The 26,290-nt window shown below is 38.2% G+C and overlaps 1 protein-coding gene across 7 annotated transcripts; it reads left to right on the top strand.

The window, feature by feature from the left end:
• The first annotated feature begins 528 nt into the window (after window positions 1-528).
• LOC104610994 (protein NARROW LEAF 1) lies at window positions 529-25,214 on the top strand. 7 transcript variants are annotated; one of them, XR_737537.3, is made up of 8 exons: window positions 529-1,301; window positions 2,116-2,383; window positions 4,291-4,797; window positions 5,057-5,200; window positions 21,476-21,716; window positions 22,403-22,903; window positions 23,040-23,755; window positions 24,629-25,214. XR_737537.3 is itself a non-coding variant. In XM_010277883.3 (7 exons), exons 3-7 carry the CDS (start codon window positions 4,303-4,305, stop codon window positions 23,459-23,461), a joined length of 1,803 nt encoding a protein of 600 aa, XP_010276185.1. In that variant the 5' UTR covers window positions 529-1,301; window positions 2,116-2,383; window positions 4,291-4,302; the 3' UTR covers window positions 23,462-23,979. The 7 variants fall into 7 exon arrangements, 5 of the variants coding, with proteins under 5 accessions (XP_010276185.1, XP_010276192.1, XP_010276190.1 ...); XR_016078493.1 differs by lacking the exon at window positions 24,629-25,214 and adding an exon at window positions 23,831-23,979; XM_010277883.3 differs by lacking the exon at window positions 24,629-25,214 and having other exon boundaries at window positions 23,040-23,979.
• The last annotated feature ends 1,076 nt before the right edge of the window (window positions 25,215-26,290 follow it).

A 26,290-nucleotide genomic window follows, 5' to 3' on the forward strand; every position in this document is an offset into this window, starting at 1 on the left:
TTTGCTGGAATAAACCAGCTAAAGTATCAACTGAGCCACCCCTCTGTTAATTATTGAGACACATTGTGTGGATAAATAGTGAAGAGACACGATATATGTTTACTAATAGGGGAAAGATAAATAGAGATTAGCATATAAATTTTTTACTTCCAAATATAGTAAGCAGTTATACTATATTTTTAGCAACAATATCCATGATTCAGAGTCCTTGCAGACAATAATAGAAGTAGCAGCAGTAATGCTTGAAAGACATGTGATGGTTTTGTTTTATATTATGTAGATGTAGATAACTAAATATAGATACCTCTCTCAGGCTTATACCATCTCAATCTAACTATTCCTTGGGGAGCAGCTTTCAGACAGATAAGAACCCTTTACAGGACAATGGAATGAAGTAAAAAGCAAACAAACAACTCCAAAGAGATACTTGACAAGCAACCCTCTCCACTACTCTTCCTGTAGATGGGGATTTCTATCCTCCTTCCCCTTTTATTAAAATCTTGGGCATAATGATCATGTGAGAGCGATCACACTGAACAAGTTGTGTGAGCTCTACACATCACTGTAGTCTGGTTGGAAAGTTCAAGAGTAACAAATCTTCTGAATGTCTCAAATTTGAAGCCAAGCACGGACTGATACTCTGAAGTCTGAACAAGATAGGGATGACTGATGAGGGATCTCTCTGATAATTGATAATCCTTTTCTCTGAATATTTCTTTAACTTTTTAAAACTTGTGGCTAGCATTGATGAACCCATTAATGATTCAAACTGTTCATCCACTGGGATCGCTCCCGCAGGAGCATCACTCTCGAATTATTTGTTAGAGTGTGCAACTTTTGGGGAGCAAATAAGAATGGGTCCCACATCCTCCATGAGAGTATTTTGTTTCTCGTTTCTTGGCCCTTCTCCCTCCATTAAAATCTTCCCATTCTTGGACCCCCTACAGAGCAAAGAAAAAACAAAAAAGAAAAGATACAGAAAAAGAGAGGGTGGCAGGAGAGAGAAAAGTAAAAAAAAACCCATTTTTACCGGCAAAAGCCGGATGTGTATGTTTTTTTTGCTGGTTCAACTTATATATCTCTCGCATTCTGTTTTTTTTTGGACACCTTTAATTTCATGGGTTTCTCTAACAACCCTTCTGTAATTGATGCAAGCTGGCAATCCCTTTTAGTGCTGAGCAGATTCCTGCTTCAATCAATCTACAGATGGGCAAGGTGGGGAAACCTCGACTAGGTCTTGATAATCTTCAAAAGGGGCTTAGTCTTAATTCCCTTTCCACAAGCTCTGCTGTTGCTGATCGGTGAGTCCTCTTAGAATTGTCTACCAAGCTGGCGTTTTTCTTTGATTTTGAAACTTTTTCTTGCTCCATAAAACTATACTGCTTTCTGGGTTTTACTTTTTCTTTTTGTTTTCACTGTTTCTTGTTTCTGGGTCCTCTTTCATTTCATTCTCCGAGTACCCATTTTGAAATATTTTTGTTTCCTTGATTCTAAAGCGAGCTTCTATTTCTTGGTTCCTAGTCCATTTCCTTCAACAGTTTCTTTTAGAAGATCAATTTTGTCCCATTTTGACTACTGGTAATTATTCTCTTTTTGTATATTTGCCTGGTGCTTTATTTCATTTCTCTATGTGTGCTTGTAGATGCCCATCACGAGATTTTTTTTCCCTCAAAAATTCTCTTTTGATATCTGAGCGTTACTGAGTTTTCTGCGTGCAGTGGGAGTGAGTGACGTTCTCGATGTTTCTTCGTTTTGTAAAGTATTGTTCGCCTTTTCAGAATCCATTTCGGCTATTGTTTCTTTATCCTCGAACTAGTTTTGTTTTTCTTCTTTTTTTTTTTTAATGGGTGGAATAGATACCCTCTTTGTTGCTATGGGATTTTTTCTCACTTTTGAGCTCCAAGCTGATCATTGACGCCTTCATAATCTAGGTTCTATACTCTATATGTGCTCCCTTTATGCTTGTATTTCCCTTCCTGTTCCTTTCTATCAATTTCTTCATTTCGTTTTGTTGACTCTCATTTCTTTTAGTTATGTCCCTATATAAGGTGGTTTCAGCATTTCCTCTGAATCTTTTCTTTGTTTAATTTCCTCCCCTCTTTTTTCTTTATGTAGGGTTATTGGGGTCGAAAGAAGGATTGTGATTAATCTTGCTTCAAGTTGTTGCTTCGGTTTTCAGTCTGTACTTCACGCTGTTAGTCTGGATTTCTTTTAACCCATTTGAAGTGTTGGCATACGTTACCTCTTTTTCCCTCAATTGTTTCTGTTCCGAGAAGAAGGGAAAGTGGCATTTTGTCCTCCTCGCGTTTCCTGGCTTTTTGTTTCATAGCCCAGAAGCCTGTTTGGGTTTCTGCGATGAATATTACTTGGTGAAGTTTCTATGGTATTTCCCTCTGTTCTGTCTCTCTAACTGTGAAGTGCATTATATAATGTATGTTTGAAGAGGATGGGGCGTATTTTTTTTGGACTTCTTTATTTTCTTTCATGTTGGTTGAGCTGCTCATGCTTACTCTCTCTCTCTCTCTCTCTCTCTCTTTCTTATCTTACCTGTGATTTTTCCTTTAGGCTATGTTTGGTTTGAAGGAAAAGGTAGGGAAAGGAAGGGAAAGACAGGGAACCCTATACAAGGTTTGTAAAGGTTTCCCTATATTTCCCTTCCTTTCCCTATTTTTTCCTTCAAACCAAACACAGCCTTAGTATATGAATATTGTGGTGTTTTTTGAACCTTTCAGTGTCTTATTTCCGAAAACATGGAAATGGCATGTTGATTAATGTATTGCTTGTTTCTTTTGGTTTTATAGAAGCCTATTCTTTTTATTCTGTTTTTGCACTATTTTTTTTGAAGAGAATGTTATAGCATCTGATTGAGATTGAGTACTTTACTTTTTTCCACTCTTAAGTTCCACTTCTTCACTCTTAAGGTCTAGTTTTTGTTTTGAATTAAGTGGTTACTGGTTAATGAGTGTTTTGCTTTGGGGTTTGCTTTCTACTTTATCTATTTCTCTTTTTTGCTTTCTGTTTGAGGTGTTCAAGTTCACAGTTCACATAGAAGAATTTTTATTTGAAGAAGATTAATCTGTACTTTAATGTGGTTTGCTACTGTTTTGTTGTTGTTAAATAGTTTTGGTTGCTTATTTTTTTGTCTAATATTTACAATTTTCTGCAATTTTTGTTCTTGGTGTTTTTATGCCTTGAAATTCCATCCAGTATTTATCTTGGGGTTCCTTTGGGGAGCTCCAATAGGATGCTGGCACTATTTTTGCATGTGCACAGCTTTGATATTGGTGTTGTATGGACCTTTCATCCCTGTATATACTTGTTTTAGTGGCTTTTCTTTTCTTTTTTTTTTGTGTCTATGCCTTCGTTATACTCAAGTTAGGGTTTGTGGCTTAGTAGTTGGCTTTTTCACATGTATGGGCTTGTGTATGTTTTGTTTGGGTTTGGGACCCTTCTCTCTCTCTCTCTCTGAAAAGGTAAAGTATTGTATTAAATTGTAAACAAAGGTATAAAGCAAATATACCCCAAAGGGACTGTACAATGTTAAAAAAGCAAATAAAACATCCCTGTGCTTTGGCAATCACAAAAGAAGAGGAATGAAAAGTCAATGTAGTGCCCTTGGAGAACAGAGACGCAATGACAGCAGAACTAGTTAGTTTACTGCAAGGGTTAAGACTTGCGAAACAACTGGGCTTGCACAACCTAGAGGTGGAAGGGGATTCCCAAGTAGTCATCCCTTGGACCAGAAATAGCTCCCAGATTCCTTGGGTATTCAGGCATAAATTCAGGGAGGTTGTAAGCCTAACAAGGGAACTAAATGCTTCCTTTAAGTGGGTGAGAAGAACAGCAAATGGAATGGTAGATTCTCTGGCCAAACAAGGGGCTGTGAGAAGGCAAATGTTTTGGGAAAATCTGTAATCTTTGTTGATTTGGGGTGGAAATCACACCCCAGACCTTGTAATTCCTAATCTTTCATTAATAAAATTCCTTTTCTGCTGATCAAAGAAAAAAAAAAGCCAATGTAGTGCCTACTTTCTATGCCAAAATTTATTCACTTGAGCTTGGATGCCTTTCCTCTATTTTTTTTTGATAGATTAGATGCCTTTCCTCTATTTGATTTATATCATTGATACATGCCTTCCTAAAGATGCCTTTAGGCTGTTGTCAAGTAGGTTACTTTTGTAGTCTAAATATAATTGTGGTTGTCTTTGTTTATTTTTCTGTTTCCATCTATAATCATTAATCTTTGAGTTTGGATATATAATAAGGGATTATTGAATTAATTCTTCATAGGCTAACTGAAGTATGGAGAGGACCCGGCTGGATTTAAGAGTCCATCACTCAGGATCAACACAGTCAGAGGAATCAGCTTTGGATCTGGAAATGAATTACAGCAGTCACCCTAATCTTCCTTTATTAAGTCCACCAACACTTCAAGCATATGCATCAGGTGGTCAGCACTCTGAGAGCAATGCTGCCTACTTCTCGTGGCCTACTTCTAGTAGATTGAATGGTGCTGCTGAAGATCGAGCTAATTACTTTGCAAACCTTCAGAAAGGGGTTCTACCTGAAACTCTAGATCGTCTTCCAACGGGACAACAGGCAACCACCTTACTTGAGCTCATGACTATAAGGGCATTCCACAGCAAGATCTTACGCCGTTATAGCCTTGGAACAGCAATCGGGTATCGTATTCGACGGGGTGTATTGACAGATAGGCCAGCTATTCTTGTATTTGTTGCACGGAAGGTTCACAGACAGTGGCTGAGTCACACTCAGTGCCTGCCTTCTGCACTTGAGGTGAGAAAGTGAGATATTGTGTTATGGATTTACACTACTCCTATAAGTTAATTATGTTGATGAGTTGATCTTAGCTGTGGCATGCGATTGTACTTATAATTGGCAAATAGCAACAGGATTTAATTGGAGTACCATGTCTTTGAAATGTTAATTGACCATAGAGAAGTACAGATGAGTCTAGGAGATCTGTATTTTCTGTTTAACCCTTGATTTAGCTTTTATTTTCCTCGGAAGTTTATGTTGCTTACTCTCTGAGTAGGGACCTGGAGGTGTATGGTGTGATGTGGATGTTGTAGAATTTTCATATTATGGTGCTCCTGCTCCAACTCCTAAAGAACAGTTATACTCTGAGCTTGTGGATGGCTTACGTGGAAGTGATCCATGCATTGGTTCTGGTTCTCAGGTATCATGTTCTTCTGTTTAGCAACCTTCCTGATTGTATGCTGGTTGGATGATTGGAAAAATTGCTGGTTTACGTGATTAGAGGACTTTTTTTTTCTGTTCTTATTAAAAAATAAAAAGGTAGACTTTATTTCCGTGGATGTCTGTTAGGAGCTGAGCTTATACTGCTTTCTCTGACCTTTTGTTTTCCTTACTTGCTGCAACTTGGGTGGGCTAACCTGAACTTTGCATGGGTTGGGCTTGTGTGCCAAAATTCTGGCTTGACCCCAATATGGGTAGGCTTGGGTAGCCTGAAACCAGACTAAGCTTGGCCTAATCCAATGTGAGGTTGCCTGATCTTCTACCTACAACATATATATGTAAATTGTATATTTATGTTATTGCTATATATTTACACTATTATGTACAGTCTGGAGAGTTGTTTTTGATTACAGCACTAAGCCACTACCCACTAATCTGAATTGATTTTCTGCAATAAGAATAAGAATCAAAGAAAAGAATAAAACAAGAGAAATAGATAGAAGGAAGAAAAGAGAGAGAAAGAATGAAGAAGAAAGCAAACTCCAGATTGTCTTGATAAAAAAAAAAGCACTCCAGATTGTGGGAACAGATCTGTCCCCTTTTCTCTTTCTATTAACTGATATAATTAATGATGAAATTACATCAGTGCTCCCAATAGGGTGGCCAATAAAACTAATATGAATCTGGCCCAAGGACCTAGCAATAAAAATAGAAAAAGTCTCAATACGAACACTAATAAGAAATAATTAGCAAATGAATGAAGCCATAAAACAGGCCCAATAAAGAAAAAATGCTGCCTGACCATTATATCTAAACACTCTCCCTCAAGCTTGAGTAGATGCCCATCATTCCCAGCTTGCCCAGTGTATTCTGTAGCTTCAGAGCTGGTATGCCCTTAGTAAACACATTGGTCAACTGCTGATCAGTTTTCACATAAGGGAGACATATCTCTCCTGACAGAACTCACTCATGAGCAAAATGATGATCCACCTCTATGTGCTTGGTGCGACCATGCTGTATGGGATTGCGAGTAATGTTAATGGCTGCTTGATTATCATAGTATAGTACAAGAAGGACATACCAATCAATCCCCAACTCCTCAAGTAATGAACGTAGTCATAAAGCCTTTGAAAGTCCATGGGCCATTGCCCTATACTCTACAAGCAACTATAGACTACTTTTTTGCTATTTCAAGAGAAGAAGGTCTATTATTTAGAGATCCAGCCCAATCTGCATCAGTAAACAGTTCCAAATTCATTGTATCGTGTTTAGAATATAGGATACCTCTATTAGGACAACCTTTCAAGTAAGCAAGAATCAATTGCAAGATGAGTAGTACAAGAGCATGTGTATATTGGCCAACTACACTCAAAGATTAATCTGGCTGATTCATACAGGAATAGAGTAGCTGCCAAACCAATCTCTAATATGTTCCATGATCCTCAAGAAGCTCCCCCTCAGCAATGTTTAAAATGTTAATGTCAGGAGAAATATCAGTCATCCAAATATTGGAAACATGTTGGCAATGTCATATGGAAATATTGTAAACTTATACATGGTGGAAGCATTGTCAAAATATGCTGTTATTGGTAAAAAAAATTGTGAAATATGAAAAGATATGGAATGCTATTTTATGTAATGACTAGTTAAGATACATGCTATGCATGTGTGCAAGTAAAAATTTAAACATATATGATTTATGGTATTTGGATTTAATTTTTATGAATTGCACCAAAACCAAGGCAAGTATCCACTTTATATAGTATTGATAGAAGATGAATAGGTAGACCCTTTTAAATTATTATTTGTTCCAAATCATCAAACTACATGATAGAGAGAGTTCAAGCAAAATTTAAACTCATAGAAAGTGCAAATGATTGAAGTGGCAATCATGTTCATTAGGTGGGCAATAATTTTGCTAATCCACATATCTAATATATTGTTGCCAACCTACGTTATAATACTATCTCTTGTACTCCACTAGGCTATAATCGGATCCGTATATTTAAACCTGAACTTCAATCTGATTAATAAAATACCCCATCTGAATTCGATCTGAAGGTCAATTGGATGCACAGGAAGTATATATGAATTCAATTCGATTGGATCTATTGGATTTCAGATCTCGTCTGAGTTTAATGGGCCTGCACTTATCTAATGAGGTTCACAAATTACTTTTGCAGAATACCATTTCCTATAAAAAAAAAATACTTTTGCAGAATAACCTCATCGATAGACAAAAGGTTCAACAAGTAAAAGGAATCCATTGACAAAAAATTAGGCTAGAGCTTCTAACAGAAGAAATAAAAGATTAGGGAAGAAGAAGCAACCAGTAGGGAATCAGGGGAATCATCCAAACCCCTCAAGTTAATGGTCTTCTAGGAGATCCTAGGGCAAGAGGTAATCACTATCAGGACCAATCTCTTGCCTTTCCTTCCACCATTAAATAAGAAATCAATGAACAAGAAGTTAGCAGCAACAGGCGAACAGCCAATGTCTAACGCTTAGGGAAGAAAAAGACAAGAAGCAGCTGGCGGCAATAGGTTTGTTTGGACAAACATCAATTCCCTTCAATTTCATGAAAGCTAACAATACATAGACATTCATCAAACATTATTACATGATTGAAATTGAAAGGACTAACAAAAGAAAAAAGTGCATATACAACAAGAAGGGAATTGAGGCAGAAATATAGAACAATCTTAGGCCTACTTCACACCCTCTTGCTGTAAATCCTGCATTCAAGCTGGATGTCCTTAGGCATAATGGTTCTCCTGGCATGAATGACACAGAGATTGATATACTCAGAGAAACCACCAAGTACACCGCTGTGGCTTCCTTGAGATCAGCCATTGCAGTACTCTGGAAATGGAGATTAATCTTGAAATCTTGAACTATTTCATAGATGAGATGCTAGAGGGCTTTCAAATCAAGAGCTCTGTGCTCTTTTGATACGTCTTGGTCTCATGTAGCACCACGGTTAGGCTTAAACATGTGGCTTCTTCACTTCTCTGGTTGTTGGTGTTAACTTCCAAGCTTCCTTCTGATAAAAAAAAAACTTCCAAGCTGTCTTCTTTGCCAGCTGCTTCCAGGGAGGGTTTGATGAGCACATTTTTGGGTACCGTTGACAGCCATATAATCCACATAGCACCAATAACATTCACTGGGGGATATGTTGATTCTAGTAATACTTTTGTGTTAGTACCCTCAGAAATGGAAATATGCTGTGTTGTTGTGGAAATATTAGGAAATTTGTGGAGATTTTAAACCATTCCCCTTTTATCCTGTAATTCGGGTCAATGAGAGATTTTACATGTTTTACTCCTTATTTCCCTCTATCCCTAAGAAGAACAAGAACATACATCCATTGAGAGATATAAATAGATTATACCTCAATTCCCAAAAATACCTCAGTTCACTGAGATCTTTAATCTCAAATTTTGTCCTTAAGAATTTCTTCAAATCAATACTCTTTTGTACATCATTAACAATAAGCACAACGCTATCTACAAAAACACGAGTATACTAATATGCTCACCCCTTCTCTTCACAAATAATGTGCGATTAGTTTGAGCTTGTATATATCCCATCTTCAGTCATCATCATCATCATCATCATCATCATCATCATCATCATCATCACCACCACCACCACCACCACCACCATCTATGCATTGTTCCAATTTACAAGTTAAAGGGGCTAGAAAAGCTTTGGGTAGACCAAAAAAGACTTGGGTGGAAATAATAAGAAATGATTTGAGTGTGTGTCCATAATTTAAGAATGGATATGGCACTGAACAGAATGGACTGGCAAAACAGGATCCATGTAGCTGATCCCATATAGTTGGAACCAAGGACCAAAATATCGATGTCGGGTATCACATCAGACAACTTGGGTACATATATGAATACAGATACGCTTTAGAAACACATGGATACACTAGAAATACATACAAATTCCATAAATACATCAATAACACTAAATTTGAGGTCAAAATAACAAAAAATAAGGTATAAATACGTAGGGAATGTATATTTTAATGGTAAATATGAAGAAATATATTACAATTAATATAGTGGGATGTATAGATATCATACAGTTTTGTTGATAATCCATTAATTAAGAGTCCAAGAATCATATTGAATAAAATTTTACAAACTAATACATGCACAAAGCCATTATTATGCTATATTCTATTTAAGCCCAATACACAAAACCACATTTTAATTACTATATAAATTATTTTCTATTTTACTATTTTTACCTTTCTACATTAACAACAAAGTCAACTAAATATTAAAATTTCAATTTGTAAGTAATATTTTTTATTGTTGTAAACAATAGATAAGATTGTATCATCAACAAACCATAGATGAGATATTGGTACCCTATCCCTACCCACCCTCCAATCCCTAACCAAATTTCTAGAATCTGTTCTATCTATCAATCTACCCAAAACTACCGCAATTAGAGTAAAAAGGAAAGGAGAAAGGGGATCCCCTTGCCTTATCCCTCTAATTGCAGGAAAGTGATCAACCACTGCCCCATTCACCAAAATAGAATAATGACATGTCACAATACAATCTTGTATCCACTTGCACCACCTCTCCCCAAAACCAAAAGTTTCCAACACACAACACCTATATTAAAAGAAACCAATCCACCAAATCATATGCTTTCTCCAAATCCAGCTTGCACACCAAGCCTTTTCTCCTAATTCTTCTCAAGTCCTCTGCACTTTTATTTGCAATAAGAATATGATCAATTATTTGTCTATTCATCACAAAGACACCTTGGTTATGGGAAATATTTTGAGGCAACACAATTTATTTCTCTGAGATAGCATATTGACAATTATTTTGTAAAGATTGTTTACTAAACTGATAGGTCTGAATTCCTTTGTGTGAAACTGTGAATTACATCATATTTCTTTAGTACCAAAGCTAAAAAAGTGGAGTTCAGCCCCAGGTTAATCACCCCTCTCTCAAAAAAATTCAACAAAGACCTTATGGATGTCCTGTTTAAGTATATTTCAACAGTCCTGATAAAATGCCATGGTAAACTCATCTGGCCTTGATGCCTTGGATCTATCCATGGAAAAGACTGCCTCCTTTATCTCCTCTAACTCAAAACTCCTTTCAAGCCACACTTTAAGGTCTTCAGATAACCTAGGTCACTCCTACCCTTCTAACCAGACTCTTGCATTCAAGGTTCTGCTATAAATTGATTTGAAATGATTCATAAATGCCCTTGCAATCTCAGATTGTTGAGTGAGTGTTACATCATCAATCACAAGCTTAGAAATGAAAATTTCTTTCTCCTTCCATTAGATAGAGCATGAAAAAATTTTGTATTTCCAGTCCGCTCCTTTACCCACTTATGTTTAGATTTTTTGCTTCCAACTGATTTCTTAAATAAAATATCCTCTAGTTGTTTCCTTAGAGACCACCTTAACTCCTTATCCTTTTCCTCAAAAAACCCTTCACCTTCTTTAGCATCCAACTCCTCAATTTGACTAATCAACTCTTGTTTTCTCTCCTCAATCCTTCCAAAGTGCTGGATATTCCATTCTTTGATCTTGGCACTCAATTCCTTCAATTTCCAATGGAATTCCATTCCTTTCCAACTCACCCTTGGGTTACTTTCATTCCACCAAGCTTTTACTTTCTCCACAAATCCAGGGTGGCACAGGTACATGCTTTTTTTATCAGCAAAGAAAATCATTTATTGATTTAAATCTGAAATTAAGATACAATACTATCCATGGCAAAGTAGCTTACAGTACTGCCCAAAATAAGGATGGTCTATTAGCTCCTTGCTCGGCTAACACATTCGCCGACCCATTAGCTTCCCATTTAACCCAATTGAAAGTAGAGTTAAATCTCTTTGCAAGTTGGTCAATCTGTCTAAAAGTGAATCTTAGCTTCCAAGGTACTGACTCAATTTGCTTTGCCCATGTTATAATCAGAAGTGAGTCTCCTTCAATTTCTAACTCTCTTGCCCCTAGCTGTTCTACAAGCTTCAGTCCTTGCCATAGAGCCTTTGATTCAGCTTGGAATGAGTTTGCAAACCCAATTGGTCCTGAGAACAAGGGCATCACTACTCCATGATCTAAATAGGGTGGTCTCCTTTCATTCAGCTTGGTGGCACATACACATATTCTCAAATCTAAACAGGGTTGGACCCCTCTTACCCAACTGTTCTTTGGAAATAGTGATGGGCCAATGGTCAGAGGTCACCCTAGGCAAAGCCTTGGAGACTAAATCCCCCCAATGATCCTCCCGGTCTGCAGTGAATAAAAATTAGTCAATTTTTGAACACAGGGGTTTCCTAAAGGTTAGACCAAGTGAAGTTGTGCAATGTGATAAGGTTCTCTAATGAAACTTCTAACCCCCGTCAGTTAATCACCACCGGTATGAGGAAATTTAATGAATTTATAGACATGTGTGAGTTGAAGGAGATTCCTCTTTTACATAGTTTTACTTGGTCCAACTTTCAGGAAAATCCACTATGTTCAAAGTTGGACAAGCTGGGAAATCATTGGGAAGGTTTGGTCTCTAGAGCACTTCCTAGAGTCACTTCGGATCACCACTCCATTAGATTAAGATCAGATTTTTTTTTTACATGGTCCCACTCTTTTTTAGATTTGAAAATATGTGGTTGACACATCCAGATTTTATTTGCCAAGTAAAGGATGGTGGAAAGAGGATCTAAGGGGGATAAGGTGGGAGGGAATCAAAATTCATAAGAAATTGCAAAGATTGAGAGCCAAGATAAAGGATTGGAATAGGGACCTTTTTGGAAGACTAGAAGAAAGGAAGCTTACTCTCACATCTCAGATTGAAGAATTGGACAAATTGGAGAATGAGAGAAATTTTAATGAGGAAGAAAGGGAATCGAGATGGAAAATGAAGAAAGATTTGGAGGAAGTTCTTAGCAGAGAGGAAATTTAGAGACAAAAATCAAGACAAATGGATAAAGGGAATGGGAACACAAAATCCTTCCATGCGACAGCCAATGACAGAAGGCGTAAGAACTTTGTGGCTAGGTTGGAGTTAATGGGAAAATGATTTTTAATTAGGATGAAATAATCAGAATCTTTGTGGACCATTTTAAATCCCTTTACAAAAGACCTTTGGAGGATAGGTTGAGTTTAGAAGGATTAGAGTGGCCCTTATTGGAAGAGGAGGTAGCAAGGTGGTTGGAAAGGGATTTTGAGAGGGGGATTCCATGAATATATCTAAAGTACCAAGTTCAGATGATTTTACAATGGCTTTCTATCAGGATTGTTGGAAAGTATTGAAAGGTGAGATTGAAGTCTACAGGGAATTCTCAAACATATATATATGTATGTATGTATGTATTGTTAGCCACTTAACCTTGGAGTTACTGCAAATTTCTTGGCTTTGATTCCCGAAAAACCTGATGTTAGTCAACTTAAGGATTTCCAACCCATTAGTTTGGTGACCAATATCTACAAAGTAATTGCTAAGCTCCTGTCTTTGAGGATTAAAGAAATCATAAGCTAGTTCCAAGGAGCCTTTGTTCAAGGGAGACAAATAATTATCAAATTATGATAGCCAATAAATGTGTGGAAGAAATGAAGAGATCTAGGAAGGAAGGATTTGTGTGCAAATTGGATTTAAAAAATGCTTATGACTTGGTGGATTGGAAATTATTATTAAAAGTAATGCAACAACGGGGGTTTGGGTAGAAATTGTGCAATCAGGTCTTTGGATGTGTTTGGTCTTGTCATTTTTCCATCATTGTTAATGGAGTGGTAAAGGATTTCTTCCTAGCTTGTAGAGGGTTAAGGCAAGGTGACCCCCTCTCTATCTTTCTTTTTACTTTAGTGGTGGATGTTTTTAGTAGACTCCTTTCTAAGGCAGCTAGGGAAAGACAAAGTTAAGGGTTGGAGAGTGGGTAGAAACAGGGTTCCAATTACTCACCTCCAATTTGGAGATGATTTCATAATATTTTGTAAAGGGAGAGATCTCAAGAGTGAAGGGATTAAAAGAATTGATCTAGAAGTTTGAAAAGGTGTCCAATCTGAAAATCAACTTGGACAAGAGTTGTATAGCAGGGGTTAATATGGAGGAGAATGCCCTAAATTTGGTCCATAGTGCTTAGAGTGTCATATTACTCCCTTGCCTCTAACCTATTTGGGGCTTCCTCTAGGGGCCAACCCTAAGGAAAGCAGATTTTGGAACCCATTTGTATAAAATATGAACAGAGATTGGTTGCCTAGAAGAGGAGTAATATCTCTTTGGAGGGAGGATTACCTTGATAAGAACTTGGTTTGGTATGATGTTTGCTCTGGGAACTTAATTTGTTTTTGGGAAGAACTTGGTTTGGTAACCGATCCTTAAAGGCCTTGTTTCCTTGTACAAAAGTAAGGTGATTTCGAGTTTTCTAGTCCATCCCATTTCATCTGAGTCACAATTGGGATTTTGAGTTTCAAAGCGGGTTGAGGGTTTGTCAAATCTTCTCCTACTTCTTGATATGGCCTGCCTAGTTTCTAAACTAGATAGGAGAATTTGGTGTTCAATCATAAATTCTTCTTTTCTTGTGCCTCTATTTTTTAAGCTCTTTGTCAGTCCCCTTCGTCTCAGTCTTTTCCTTGGAAGGAAGTTTGGTTTCAGCCGATTCCCCCTAAATCTTAGGCTTTTTGTTGGGAAGTGGTATATGGGAAAGTTACCACTTTGGATTACTTGCAAAAGAAAAGGCCTTTTTTGTGTATTTCCCCGAATTGGTGCACTCTTTGTAAATCAGATGGTGAATCTTGTTATCACTTATTTCTTGTTTATTTGCTATAGAAATTTGGGAGTGGTTTTTTTCTTGGTTTGGGTGCAGGTGGAATATGCCAAGGGAGATTAAGATGTTGTTTGATCCATCTACATTTGCTTGGCCAAAGAAAAAGGGAAGAGTAATGTGGAGGTGCACTAGAGCAGCAGTGATTTGGACATTATGGGAAGAAAGAAATGCCAGAGTCTTCCAAGAGGAGAGAAGCAAACAACAAATTATGGATTGTGTAATGACTAGAACTATACATTGGCTACAAACTATGGAATTGTTCAGACATTTCTCCTTTGATGACATTTGGAGGAATTGGTTTTTAGTGACTTCTAGTTCAGTGCAGAAGACTAAAACATGGTTGGATTGGAAACCTCCCATTAAAGGTTTTATGAAACTAAACTTTGATGGGAGCAGTCAGGGCAACCCACGCCTTTCTGGATTTGGAGGGACCACAAGAGATGTAGTGGTAGTAGAGGTTGGACAAGGTTCAAGAGAAGCAATACCTAGCTAAGGAGTAGGTATTTGTCACTAGAGTGTTGATCAGCATAGGATGTGTGATTCTTTTGCTCCCACCTTGGGATGGATGCTGGTCCTTTAAGCTACAAGAACAAACAAAAAATTGCAATGGTGGTTTAGGAGGAGGAGGAAAATGTAAAGAGAGCTGAACCTGCCTCTGCTCATCAACACTACCATTTTCCCCCTGAGAAGCGGTAGGGAAGCAGGCTAAGACTCAAAAAGGTTACGCCCATAGCAACATAAGACTTTTGGGACACAGGATCATATCATTAAAGCCTTTTTGACCAGAAGGATAGCCAATAAAGATATAGGGGACAGACTTTGGATCCAACTTTCCACGTGAAGAAGAGAGTTTATGTACAAAACACTTTCAAATGGAGAGGAACCAGGAAGAGAGGAGAATGAGAGAACAACAACTGATGGGGTTCTTGAGCTTCCAAAAACCCCACATTTGCTAATGTTGCTCATTCATTCATGGGGAATCCAGGGCTGTCAGGTATTGGGGGAATTTTCGGAAATGAGGAAGGGGGTGCCTTAGCCCTTTTCTCTGGCCCGATTGGTGAGGGTGACTCTCTTAGGGCTGAGATTTTAGCAGCCTTGGAACGGATTCAAAGGGCAAGAGAATTGAATATTAGGAGACTGATTCGGAGGTAGTGGTAAATTGGTTAAAGGAAGATAAGATAGGAATGTGGAAATAGAAATACAGCAATGAGAGGAAAAAGTTCAACTGGTTGGTAAAGGATGTTGAGATAAAGTACAGCTGGGTGAAAAGAACTACAAATTCCTTCGCTGATGGGCTAGCTAAACAAGGGGTGAATAGGGATTCTTTGTTTTGGGCTTATTTCTAACTCTGTACTTCTTCTTTTCCTTGTTTTGGGGGAGTTAAGATAGTTTACCTCCCTCTGTTTTTCTGTAACTTGTTCTTAATCGAATTCAATAAAGATTTTTGTTATTGATCAAAAAAAATATGTTGCTCATTCATTCATCCTAATGAAAGATATTTTTAAAAGACACTTGGAGTAAGGATTAAGAATTTAAGACCTTAATATGGATTTGTTTGGGCTTGCCTCGAGGGTCTTGGTTGGGGGTCTTGGAGCAGAGCTCCCGGCCCAGCTGCTAGACACAAAAGGGAAAAAACAGAAAAAATGCACAGATTTTCAAAAGGTGCAGACCTGCTGAAGTGCAAGGCGCACACCTTTTGAAAATGCTGTACCTAGGGCCTAGGCAAGGTACATCCCTAAAATGCACCTCGCCTGTGCGCCTTCTAACTCACTGCCCAACAGTACTCTTTTGTATGTCTTGATCTTCCACAGAGTGCACTTCAATTTATCCTGCACATCTCCATCCACTTTCTCAGTCACACCCTTGACTCCCCCCACCCAGGAGGATTCATTGGAGTCCTCTCCTCAAACTGGATTAATGCATAAACCTCTTGTAAATTGGGTATCTCCTTAGTCCTTACAGCCCAAGGTTTGGACTCTAATAGGTTCATAAGCAGGGTTCTATCCAACAAGAAAAGCAAAGACACGTTGCTGTGAAACAAGAGCTTTGTAAGCTTTGACATTCTTGTTACTCTCCCAGTCGATGGATTGGTAGTGGTCCAACTCTTTCCACATATATGAAAGATGAGAGAAGTAGGTAGAAAGAGTTCTGTCCCCTTGTTTACATGCAGCAGTCTCCACCTGTAACTGATACACTCTAGCATGGTGTCTACGTTCTGAATAGGTAGCCTTTGCTTGGTCCAATCTCCTTTGCAGTATCCACCCACATGAAACTATTTTTAAAAGAGGGTTGTATAAATGACAACCAGGACATAAGCAGGTAATTATCTTGTTCCCATTTATCATGGGTAGAACCCTTCTCTTTAGGTTCCACAACATCACCATTCCCAGCTTTCCTCTACTGCCAACAAACAATTTCACTGCCTTAGCCCCTCTAAATAGTTCAGACCATCCAGGAGAGTCCCTGAAATCGGAATAAACAAGTTTTCTACACCTTATTCACAACTGAGGGTTCCAGTCATGCTAGATGTGGCTGAATCATCAGAATCCATTGCCACTCAACCAAAGAAAAAGATTTAGATCTGCTATACAGCAGAACTGAACATCTACAAGGGTTGGCTACCTGTACAAACCCTAAAAATATCACACTACAACTGATCACAGCCCAAAACGAAGGTTCTCTGGTCTGTTGAACAGAAAAAACTCCTCCCACAAATTTTGACTTTGCTGTCAATCTAAAAACACACTTAAGGAAAGCTAGACAGCAAGACTTTTTCGATTGACAGGAAAGCCAGCAATAAACAGATCTCTTTGACCATTAACACAGGTTATACACACCGCAGAAACTTGTCCAGACAGATCAAACTACCGAAGGAAGAACTAGGGCTGATGGAGCAACCATGTGATCCTCTACAACACAACCAGGAGAGTCACCAAGTATTTGAACTCTCATCTGCTTCACTCTACACCTACAGAGAAGAGACAACAGAAAACTTTCCAAAATAGGGGCTTTCTATATCACCAACAATCCTCAATGAATCCTCCTTGGCACCACTACCAATCTTGTAATCTTTGACCAGTGCAAGAAACCAGCCAAGAGAAAACTCTCCTTTGAGAGAAAAAGGGAAACTGAAAACAACTTCGAAGTCAAGAGAGCAGCAGTACACTAGATGGATCTAATGTTCTGATACCATGCTGTCCATAGTGTTTTAAAAGCACAAGGGGCAATTTGCACCTGAGGCGCATGCCTTTTCGAAGCAAGGTGCAAAAATACAAAAATACAAAAAATGCAAAAAAAATCAAAAAATTAAAAACTACGGAACATAATATTAATAAAAATATAACAAATTTTAAAATAAATATTTAAAAAACCTATTATCTAAAATGAAAATACATAAACATACATGTAAAGCGTATTCAAAAGAAAATTTAAAAATAAAATCAAACATATAAAACATTTTCAAGCATGTAAAACCCACAACTTTTTTTCCTCAATTGCATTACTTCAAATAGCTAATGTGATGTAAAACATCTTGCATTTTTTATGCCCCTAGAAAATAATCCTTACACATGAAAATGATTTTATAATTTTAATTACCTTTTAAGAAGATATTTTACTAGGATGAATGAATGAATAACATTAGCAAATAGGGGGTTCTCGGAGCTGCGGTCCTCCCCAGCCCAGCTGCTAGGTTCAAAAAGAACAAAAAGTGCAAAAAATTAAAAAGGAGCATGCCTTAAAATGCGCATCGCCCGAGTGGCTTTTAAGTCACTGGTTGTCCAGGTGATAAAGGTGCACCTAGGCACACAAGCGGTCATTTAGGGGCCTTAGCTGGTGATCCAGGTTGTTTTCCTCTCAATGGTGAAGCTTATCCTCTACTGTCTTATTGGCTGACCTTGACCCATGTTATTTAGGGGTCATATCTAATATTCAAGGTTTGCCTCAATTTGGTATGCTCTAGCAGCACTTATGTCTTAGCTTGGTAGGCATGGAGTGGATTTGCTCTTGATAACTTTATAGACATGCTAAAGCCAGCATTTTAAAAGCAACAAGCACAACTAAAGCACACAAATTATGAAAGAAGTAAATTCTATTAGCTCAATTGGGTAAGGTATTCTATTATTAATGTGAATATTCTAGCCTTGAAAATTCAACCCCTACATGGGTAAACTATTTAAACTCAGAATCATACTTTAGTCTCAACTCAACTCAACTCAAAAACCATATTACAGCCTATAATATGGTAATTACCTATTAAAACATCAAATTCAAGGTGAACTCATCAGAACATAGCAATAAGCTAGGTGAGACATCCAACAAAATGGGCCTTTCCTATGAACCACACACCATATAAAACATTAGTTGAAGCAATGGAAAGGCTAGAATGTGGGATCTCATGGGAAGCCCACAACCATCATTTATGTACTCATGTGGGATGTTTGGGAAGAGAAGAATAGATTCATTTTTGAGAAGCATTTTGTGGCTAAGTTCTTTTCCTCCCTAATCTATGGGCTTATGTATCGAAAGAGTTTTGAGGATGTCTTCCAGGTTGACCTCAGATTTTTGAATCCTCTCTGGGAGTCTCCATTGCGTATTCCTACCTCTCCAGCCCTTAGCAAGATGACTTTACTGTTTGATTGTAGCATTCTTGACAATCCAGGAGCAACTCACGTTGGTAGGTATTTTTTGATGCTAGTGGTGATTAGTGTTTTGAACTTGCAGTTGAACTGGTTGACCCATCACCTGGCCAGAATTCTGAGTCCATTTCACTACAAAACCTTATGTCTGCAAAAAGAACAAAAAAAAGAAATGTTGACTCAGACAACAACTCAGTGACCTGGGCCACTTGGCTGATTGAACAACTGAACCATTTGGCCCTGTCAGTGGGTCATGGATCAGATATGGGATTATAGCTGATAAGGGCAACTTTTAGGCCCTAATACCAATAAAAATAATACTTTTAATATAATTTCTAAAATAGGTTAACTTTTTAAAAAATATATCAAATAAGGGCAAAACACTGTTCATCTTTTTCCTCTTCCAAACCACTTCCGCCCCAGCCCAGCCCTGCAAACCTCAATGACCACCATCCTCCAGCACCGCCTCCGGCAACGCCTCCGCACAGCGTTGGTGGGTGGTAGTCATTGAGATTCGCAGGGCCAGAGCAGAGGTGGGCGGAGGCGGCGGTGGCGGCAGCGCTGGTAGATGGTAGTCATTGAGATTTGCAAGGCTGGGACGGAGGTGGGTGGAGGCGTTGCCGGAAGCGGCGGTTCTGATGAATGGTTTGTAGGAGGAAGAAAATGAACAGTGTTTTTGCCCTTATTTGATATATTTTTTAAAAAGTTAACCTATTTTAGAAATTATATTAAAAGTATTATTTTTATTGATATTAGGGCCTAAAAGTTGCCCTTATCAGCTATAATCCCATCAGATATTAATTTTTTTTCTGTATTTTATCCATTGCTATCATAAATAACATAATTCTTATTTATCAAATTTATTTTGTTTGCTATTATGAACATTTAATATTAGAGATATGCCCAATTTTTTCTACAAAATTTCTGTATCTTTTCTGTGATTTAACTATAATGTCATGGGTTGACTTGTTTGACCTGGACGGTTGAACCACTGACCCACCACCTGGATGGAAAAGTGGTTCCATGTCCTGGTTGGTTTAAAAAAATTGGTTCTGACATCTTATAGGCATAAGGTGGACCCATTGGAGATGCTGGCTCATTGAATTCCACGGTTTTTGTCACTTCTTATGGGGGTAAGAATTGCCATACAGTGGTAACTCTATTTCCATAGAAGGTAGTCCCAGTAGGCCTTGGAGAGTCTCTGTTAAGAAAATCCGTGGTGATTATTCAGGCCATATCAGATGGAATGCAGGGTGACTAAAAATTTAAAATGTAATTGCTGAATAAGGACTTTGAATTTATTTTGGGTATTAATGATGGTACTCTTCTTCCTTAAGTTGCAAATCTGAGGGCTGTCTTCTATCTAGCAATGGGATTCCCTGCAAGCAAAAACTCTGCCCATAGTCTGAAAGCATGGGAATCCAGTCACACATTTGGAATATCTCCCCATGAATTTTACATACATGTATGGGAGATATTCCCAATGTGCATCTGGATGCTGTGTGCATGGAGTTTTTGCTTTCAGGAGATTCGGACTTTTCTATTTTTTTTTTATATAGCCTTGTATATCTCCATGTATGGTTGTACGCCGTTTAATTATCATTTCTATAACATAAAGTTGCTTTTAGTCGACAAAAAAGTGCAAAGCTCTAAAAGGACCTGGGGAGGGTGAAAATGAAGTTGATGGAGATTGGAAGAAAAAAAAGAGTACTTGATCTTTAGCTGAATGTATGGTCCTACTTAGAGGGAAGAGACAGGAATAGTGCAGCCAGTGCCTATTATTCACAGACACAGTAAAAACACTAGGATAATGATGATATCTGCCATGCAAAAAGGGCTTCCTCTCTATCTAGACCAACTCTTTTTTGTTTTCCTTGAAGTATAAATGGAATTATTTTAAAATAATATATATCCGAATATGAATGTATTGAATATATTTTATGGACATCACCTGGCCTCTTGAGTTTGGTGAGATGTGTAAGATATCATGGCACACTACCATGTATTACTTATTCAGAATTGTGCTTATTTTCCAGATTATGTTCAACCATGGGATTTCTCAATGTAAGGTTTTCTGATGTTGCTGTATCTAAAACCTAGAGAGGCTGCTCGTGCATCCATTCCATGGAGTTGGACTGCAAGTTGTCTTTAACATTCTGTTCCCTGGTATATACTATATAGAGGTGGTGGGTCTACTTGAATGATATTTGTCATCTTCTATATGGTGGATTAGTTTTGCTAAAAGTTATAAAGATACCTGCCGGTGAAGTCAGTGGAGATGGTTCCTACTAACCTGGGATCAAATCCTTTCATCACTCCTTACCTGAATTTGCCTGACCAAAAAAAGGAAAAAGAGAGAAAACATGTGTTGTGGTGTACCTGTATTGCTGTTTTGGTTTATCTATTCAATGAAACAACATCACATTATGTTCCTTTGGAGCCACTTAAAAGTGTATTGGATTTTTGGAAGAACATTGCAATGTAAACGTTGTTATCCCTTTCTATGAGAAGGGAAGTTACAGGGCTTCTGTCACGAGCTTAAATTATGATGCAAATGATTAGGAGTTGTATTTGTATCCCTCTTGTTTATTCAGCTTTGTTCTGAACATTCTATTTCTTTTTATTATGATATTTTGGCACTTGAACCTTTATCTGTATTTGGGATATATTTAGCTTTTACTAGTTCCAGCTTCAAACATTCCTCTAGGGAATATGTGTAGTTATATTTTCTCCCTTTTTATTTACTTTTAAATATTGTTTATTGTGATTCTTCATGTTACTTAACATTCTATGCTTGTGCTCAGGTAGCTAGCCAAGAGACTTATGGAACTTTGGGTGCCATTGTAAAGAGCCGAACAGGAAATCGGCAGGTTGGTTTCCTCACTAACCGGCATGTTGCGGTTGATCTAGATTACCCAAATCAGAAGATGTTTCATCCTTTACCACCCAGCCTGGGACCTGGTGTGTACCTAGGAGCTGTAGAGAGAGCAACATCATTCATCACAGATGATCTTTGGTATGGGATCTTTGCTGGTACAAACCCAGGTAATGCGGTTCCAAATTGTTTGCTATTTATGTAAACATATTGTCTGTCAACACTGATTAAAATTGTTCAAGATAGCACACTAACGAATCTAGAACATAGACTTGACTCATAGACCACTTTTTACCCTCATTTGTCCAAAATTTGAAAGTAGGATTTTTAACCATCTGGTTAATTATCATATTTGGGATATGAAGAATGCTAGATGGGCAAAAGAAAAAAGCAGAAACCCATTAATTTATCTTGTTTCGGGCAATTCAGCAGGGCAGTTCCCAATACCAGATCTTCTAAGCAGGGTATTTTCTGATAACAGATCTTTGTTACAAGTTACAACCCACACATAGTGGCTTAACTCATTAAGTAGTATGCTCCAGTCTGGCTGCACGGTGCCATGTATGCTATCATAGTTAGGGGAAATTTGCTTCTTGTTATTGCATCTTTTGTGCTCTTTTCCAATGAATAGTGTATTTGGGTTTGGTACTTGTGGCTTGATCAAAGCAAGTGAACTTGTTTGAAATTTGATTTGGTAATTTGTCTTATGCACATTATTGTGTAATAAATAAGGTTGCAATCATTCTCTTCTACAGTTATGCTTTTACCACTTTGCAAATGCATCTTTTATGGATTTGTATAATTTAATTACAACCTGACCCCCACGCATGCCCATTACAATTTGGTGCATGTGCAGAGACCTTTGTACGAGCTGATGGGGCGTTCATTCCCTTTGCTGATGATTTTGAGATTTCCAATGTAACTACATCTGTGCAAGGTGTAGGTGAGATTGGTGATGTCAAGTTCATAGACTTGCAGTCTCCAATCAACAGCCTCATAGGGAAACAAGTTGTGAAGGTTGGAAGAAGCTCTGGCTTGACTACTGGGACAGTAATGGCATATGCCCTTGAGTACAATGATGAAAAAGGGATATGTTTCTTCACTGATTTTCTTGTTGTTGGGGAGAACCAACAGACCTTTGACCTTGAAGGTGATAGTGGGAGCCTCATCCTCATGACTAGTCAGGACGGTGAGAAGCCACGACCAATTGGAATAATATGGGGTGGGACAGCCAATCGGGGGAGGTTGAAGCTGAAAGTTGGCCAACCTCCTGAGAATTGGACAAGTGGTGTTGATCTCGGACGCCTTCTTGATCTTCTAGAACTTGAACTCGTCACTACCAGTGAAGGACTTCAAGGTTTGTGTTTATAGAATGATGGATCTCATTTTGTTGCTTTCGTTTTTGAATTGCCCTTCCCCCAACACACGCCCCCACTTTCTCTTTTTAGGTTCATATATGTGATAACACGTTAATGATCTTTTCATTAATATAGTAGCAGTGCAAGAACAAAGAACTGCTTCAACAGCAGCCTTGGACTCTATTGTTGGAGAATCATCACCTGCAGAGGGAACACATCTGAAGGACAAAACTGGGGAAATCTTTAAGCCTCTGGGTTTTAATCTTCAGCAAATCCCCATTGAAGATCGACCGCAGACAATGACTCACCCTTTTACACACACTGAATTTCATGTAGATGGGGTCGAGGCACTTCCCAGTGTTGAGCATCAGTTCATTTCCAACTTCATTGGACAATCTCCAGTGCATCAAAAAGATCAGCAGGACCACCCAGAGTCAAAGGGCCTTTCTGCATTAAGGAATTGCTCTGGTGAAGACCTTTGTGTTTCACTGCATTTGGGAGAACGTGAACCCAAGAGAAGACGCTCGGGGTCCTCTTTCAGTATTGAAGAACAGTAATGATTGGAAAGTGTTTAAATAACAAGGGGGGATTGCCTCATTTTGCCTGTGGACCCTTCTTTGAGATGTGTTCTGAAGAGGGTCCTTCCGACCAAAGTTTGCACCATGGGGCTCATGAATATTTCATTGGAGTTATCTGGATTATATGGATGGATCACATCAGGGGAACATGACTGATTCAAGTGGAATTCACCATCAACGATCTTTGAAGCTCAGAATCCGACCAAATCAATGATTTGGGCAGTTTTTGCCTTTTTCCTGAGTCCGGGGGTCATAATATTTTTAATAGAAAATGTGAGAACAGTACCTTTTTTTGTTATTCTCCATAGAATTATGTTCGTTTACTGATTGTAACTCTTGAAGTGGCAGTTCCAGCAGAAAGTAAACCTTGGCAGGTCAACTTGAATCAAGTTGTCAGTGACATTGCAAATGATCTTGCTCTGGTATTGTTGGTCACTTTGACCTGAGAAAATGCTAAAAAACCAGAAAAATGGCAAAACAGAATGTTCAAACTTTTAGTCCGGATGGGCCTGGCATGGTATTCATTGTAGATATGGTGGTTGTGATATTGGTGTCCAGTTCTGACATGTCAAAAAGAGGACCTCTTTTTCCATGTGCTTTCCAAGAAGAAGAGTCAAGCTCTGTTGCTTACAAGGCTGGGTTGGTTGATTGCCAAACTGCAAATTTCATTTTTATCAAGTAAAATGTTTAGGAGGTAAAATGAAGGTGAAGAGAATCTTGGTTTAGTTTTGGTTCAGATTTTGTTTTGCTTTGTTTGTTTAAAGGGAAGTAAACGAGTAATGAAACAGCATTGTGGTCCTCACCTTATATGGGAGGGAATTGAGGAAGGGGTGTAAAATTTTGTATCACATTTTGGGATGCAAATTTTACAATCTCATGGAGATGAAAATGATATGGGCCTAGTATAAAACCTGGTGAAAAGTTTTCTCCTGTAGGTGCAATAGGTATTTGCAAGACAATGGGCATATTTTCTGTGTCAAGAGCCATTGCATGTCTGAGAGATTAGCACTGTACATCTTTCTAGCATAACAGATCCTGGTTTTTATGCCCCTTTTTTTCTTAATAATTGTTCTTTTCTATCGTAATTATAATGGCTCTTGATTGGTAATTTTTCTGTGCTTCCGTTCTTGTATGGTTTTATTCCAGGTGAGTTCAACTTAGGTTCACCGTTCACGTGGTGGTTGTATATCTGATCTGCTATCTGCATTCCTTCCGTTTGTATCGTCTTGTCTGAATTCTTGAAGTGTGGCTGGCCACCTCTTCCGCCCTTCTACAACCTGGGTTGGAAAGTTCACTGCAACAAGGTGTCAAAACCTCAGTGCGTCAGTTTTGGGAGTTGGCACTTGGAAGTTGGTTTCCTGATGAAAGGGATCAGTTCTTGAGAACTTCTGATCAATGTTTTCAAAACGGGACCAGACCGGACGGTTGGACCAGAAAAACTGGGAACCAGTTACCTGACCAGTTCCGTTTCATCCCAAAACCATGGGCGGGTGAACCGTTGAACCATCAACCTGGATTATGGTTTTTGGTCTTTTTTGTTATTTTTTTTTTATTTTTTGTTAGAGTGGGCCGTCCGCTTGGACCAGATGGTTGGACTGTTTGACCTGGAGCAGTTCCCTGTCTGGTCTAATTTTAAAAACCTTGCTTTTGAGGATTATCATGTAACTGCTTGTTTATCAGAATTCAGGCTTCTTAGAGGAGATGAAAGATTTTTGAGTTCTTTGTTTCTTAGTATGTGTTTGGTTCCTATTACATTTATTGAGTAAATGTTCTGTACTTGTATGGCTGTAAAACCGAAAAAAGCAATTAATGAGGGTGTTTATGACACATAGGCACCATTAGGCATCACATCAGCAAAAGATCCAATAAACGCCTACCCATTGGGGGAAGCTCTAAAATGAAGCTTCTTAAAACGTGAGAGGTGCATAGAAATTGATGTTTGCATACGTACAAATGCAATTAATGAGGCTTTTGCTAATATGGTGCCTATGTAGGAGTGTTTAGTCAATAAATATAAACGGAATCAAACACATACTTAATTCATCTCCTTAGATCACAACTGGATCTACTGAAGGTAGAGGGCAAGTGGCCTAATTGGTTGGAGGGGATTGCTAAGCTATTAACAAAGGTTCATAATATAAGTATCAGTGTGTATCGACCAATATGTATTGGCTTTTGAACCCAGTGATGCATTAAAGAGATTTAGGAATTACGCCATGTGGCCAATTTTTGAAGGTTAATACCCTTCCTAGATATGTTCTGGTTCTACTCTTGAAGCTTGAAATATTTTTAATCTTAGTGTTGCCCCACTTCTTTGTATATCACACATATCGATACTTTGAACCTTGAATGTAATGAACGGAAAGATCTTGGGAGAAGGCAACTGTTGATTGTTTCTGCCTTTATCATACAATGAGAGGTAAGTTGGCAAAATGGGGAGGGCTTCTTGTTTGTCTTATGCTGGAAGGAAAACTTTGATTCATTCCGTATTAAATTCTATCCTGGTATATATTTTGTGCAATTTCCAAAGAAAACTCTTCTAGTAATGGAGAAAGTTCAAAGGAACTTTTAGTGGAAGGGGGAGGCTTTTGGAAAAGGGGTAAAGTGGGCTAGTTGGAACAAGTTGTGTGCTCCGGTCCGGGAAGGGGGCCATGGATTTAAACAAGTTGAAATTCTTTATAGAGCTATTTTGAGTAAACTTGCTTGGAGATTTTTAGAGGGAGCAGATAAGCTGTGGGTTAAACTGCTCAAAAGCATATATTTAACTAATGGTGAGTTAATTTCTAGGAAAATTTCAACCTCTGCCTC

Source organism: Nelumbo nucifera, chromosome 7, assembly GCF_055504915.1.
Source record: "Nelumbo nucifera cultivar China Antique chromosome 7, China Antique-T2T, whole genome shotgun sequence".
In the NCBI taxonomy this organism is placed as follows: Eukaryota; Viridiplantae; Streptophyta; class Magnoliopsida; order Proteales; family Nelumbonaceae; genus Nelumbo; species Nelumbo nucifera.

What these genes read in the sequence shown, in the direction of transcription:
- LOC104610994 (XM_010277883.3), top strand. Translation starts at nt 4,303, where the DNA reads ATGGAGAGGACCCGGCTGGATTTAAGAGTCCATCACTCAGGATCAACA. An exon ending in GCATTGGTTCTGGTTCTCAG is followed by an intron (nt 5,201 to 21,475) that starts GTATCATGTTCT and finishes GCTTGTGCTCAG; the next exon opens with GTAGCTAGCCAAGAGACTTA. An exon ending in CTTTGCTGGTACAAACCCAG is followed by an intron (nt 21,717 to 22,402) that starts GTAATGCGGTTC and finishes GTGCATGTGCAG; the next exon opens with AGACCTTTGTACGAGCTGAT.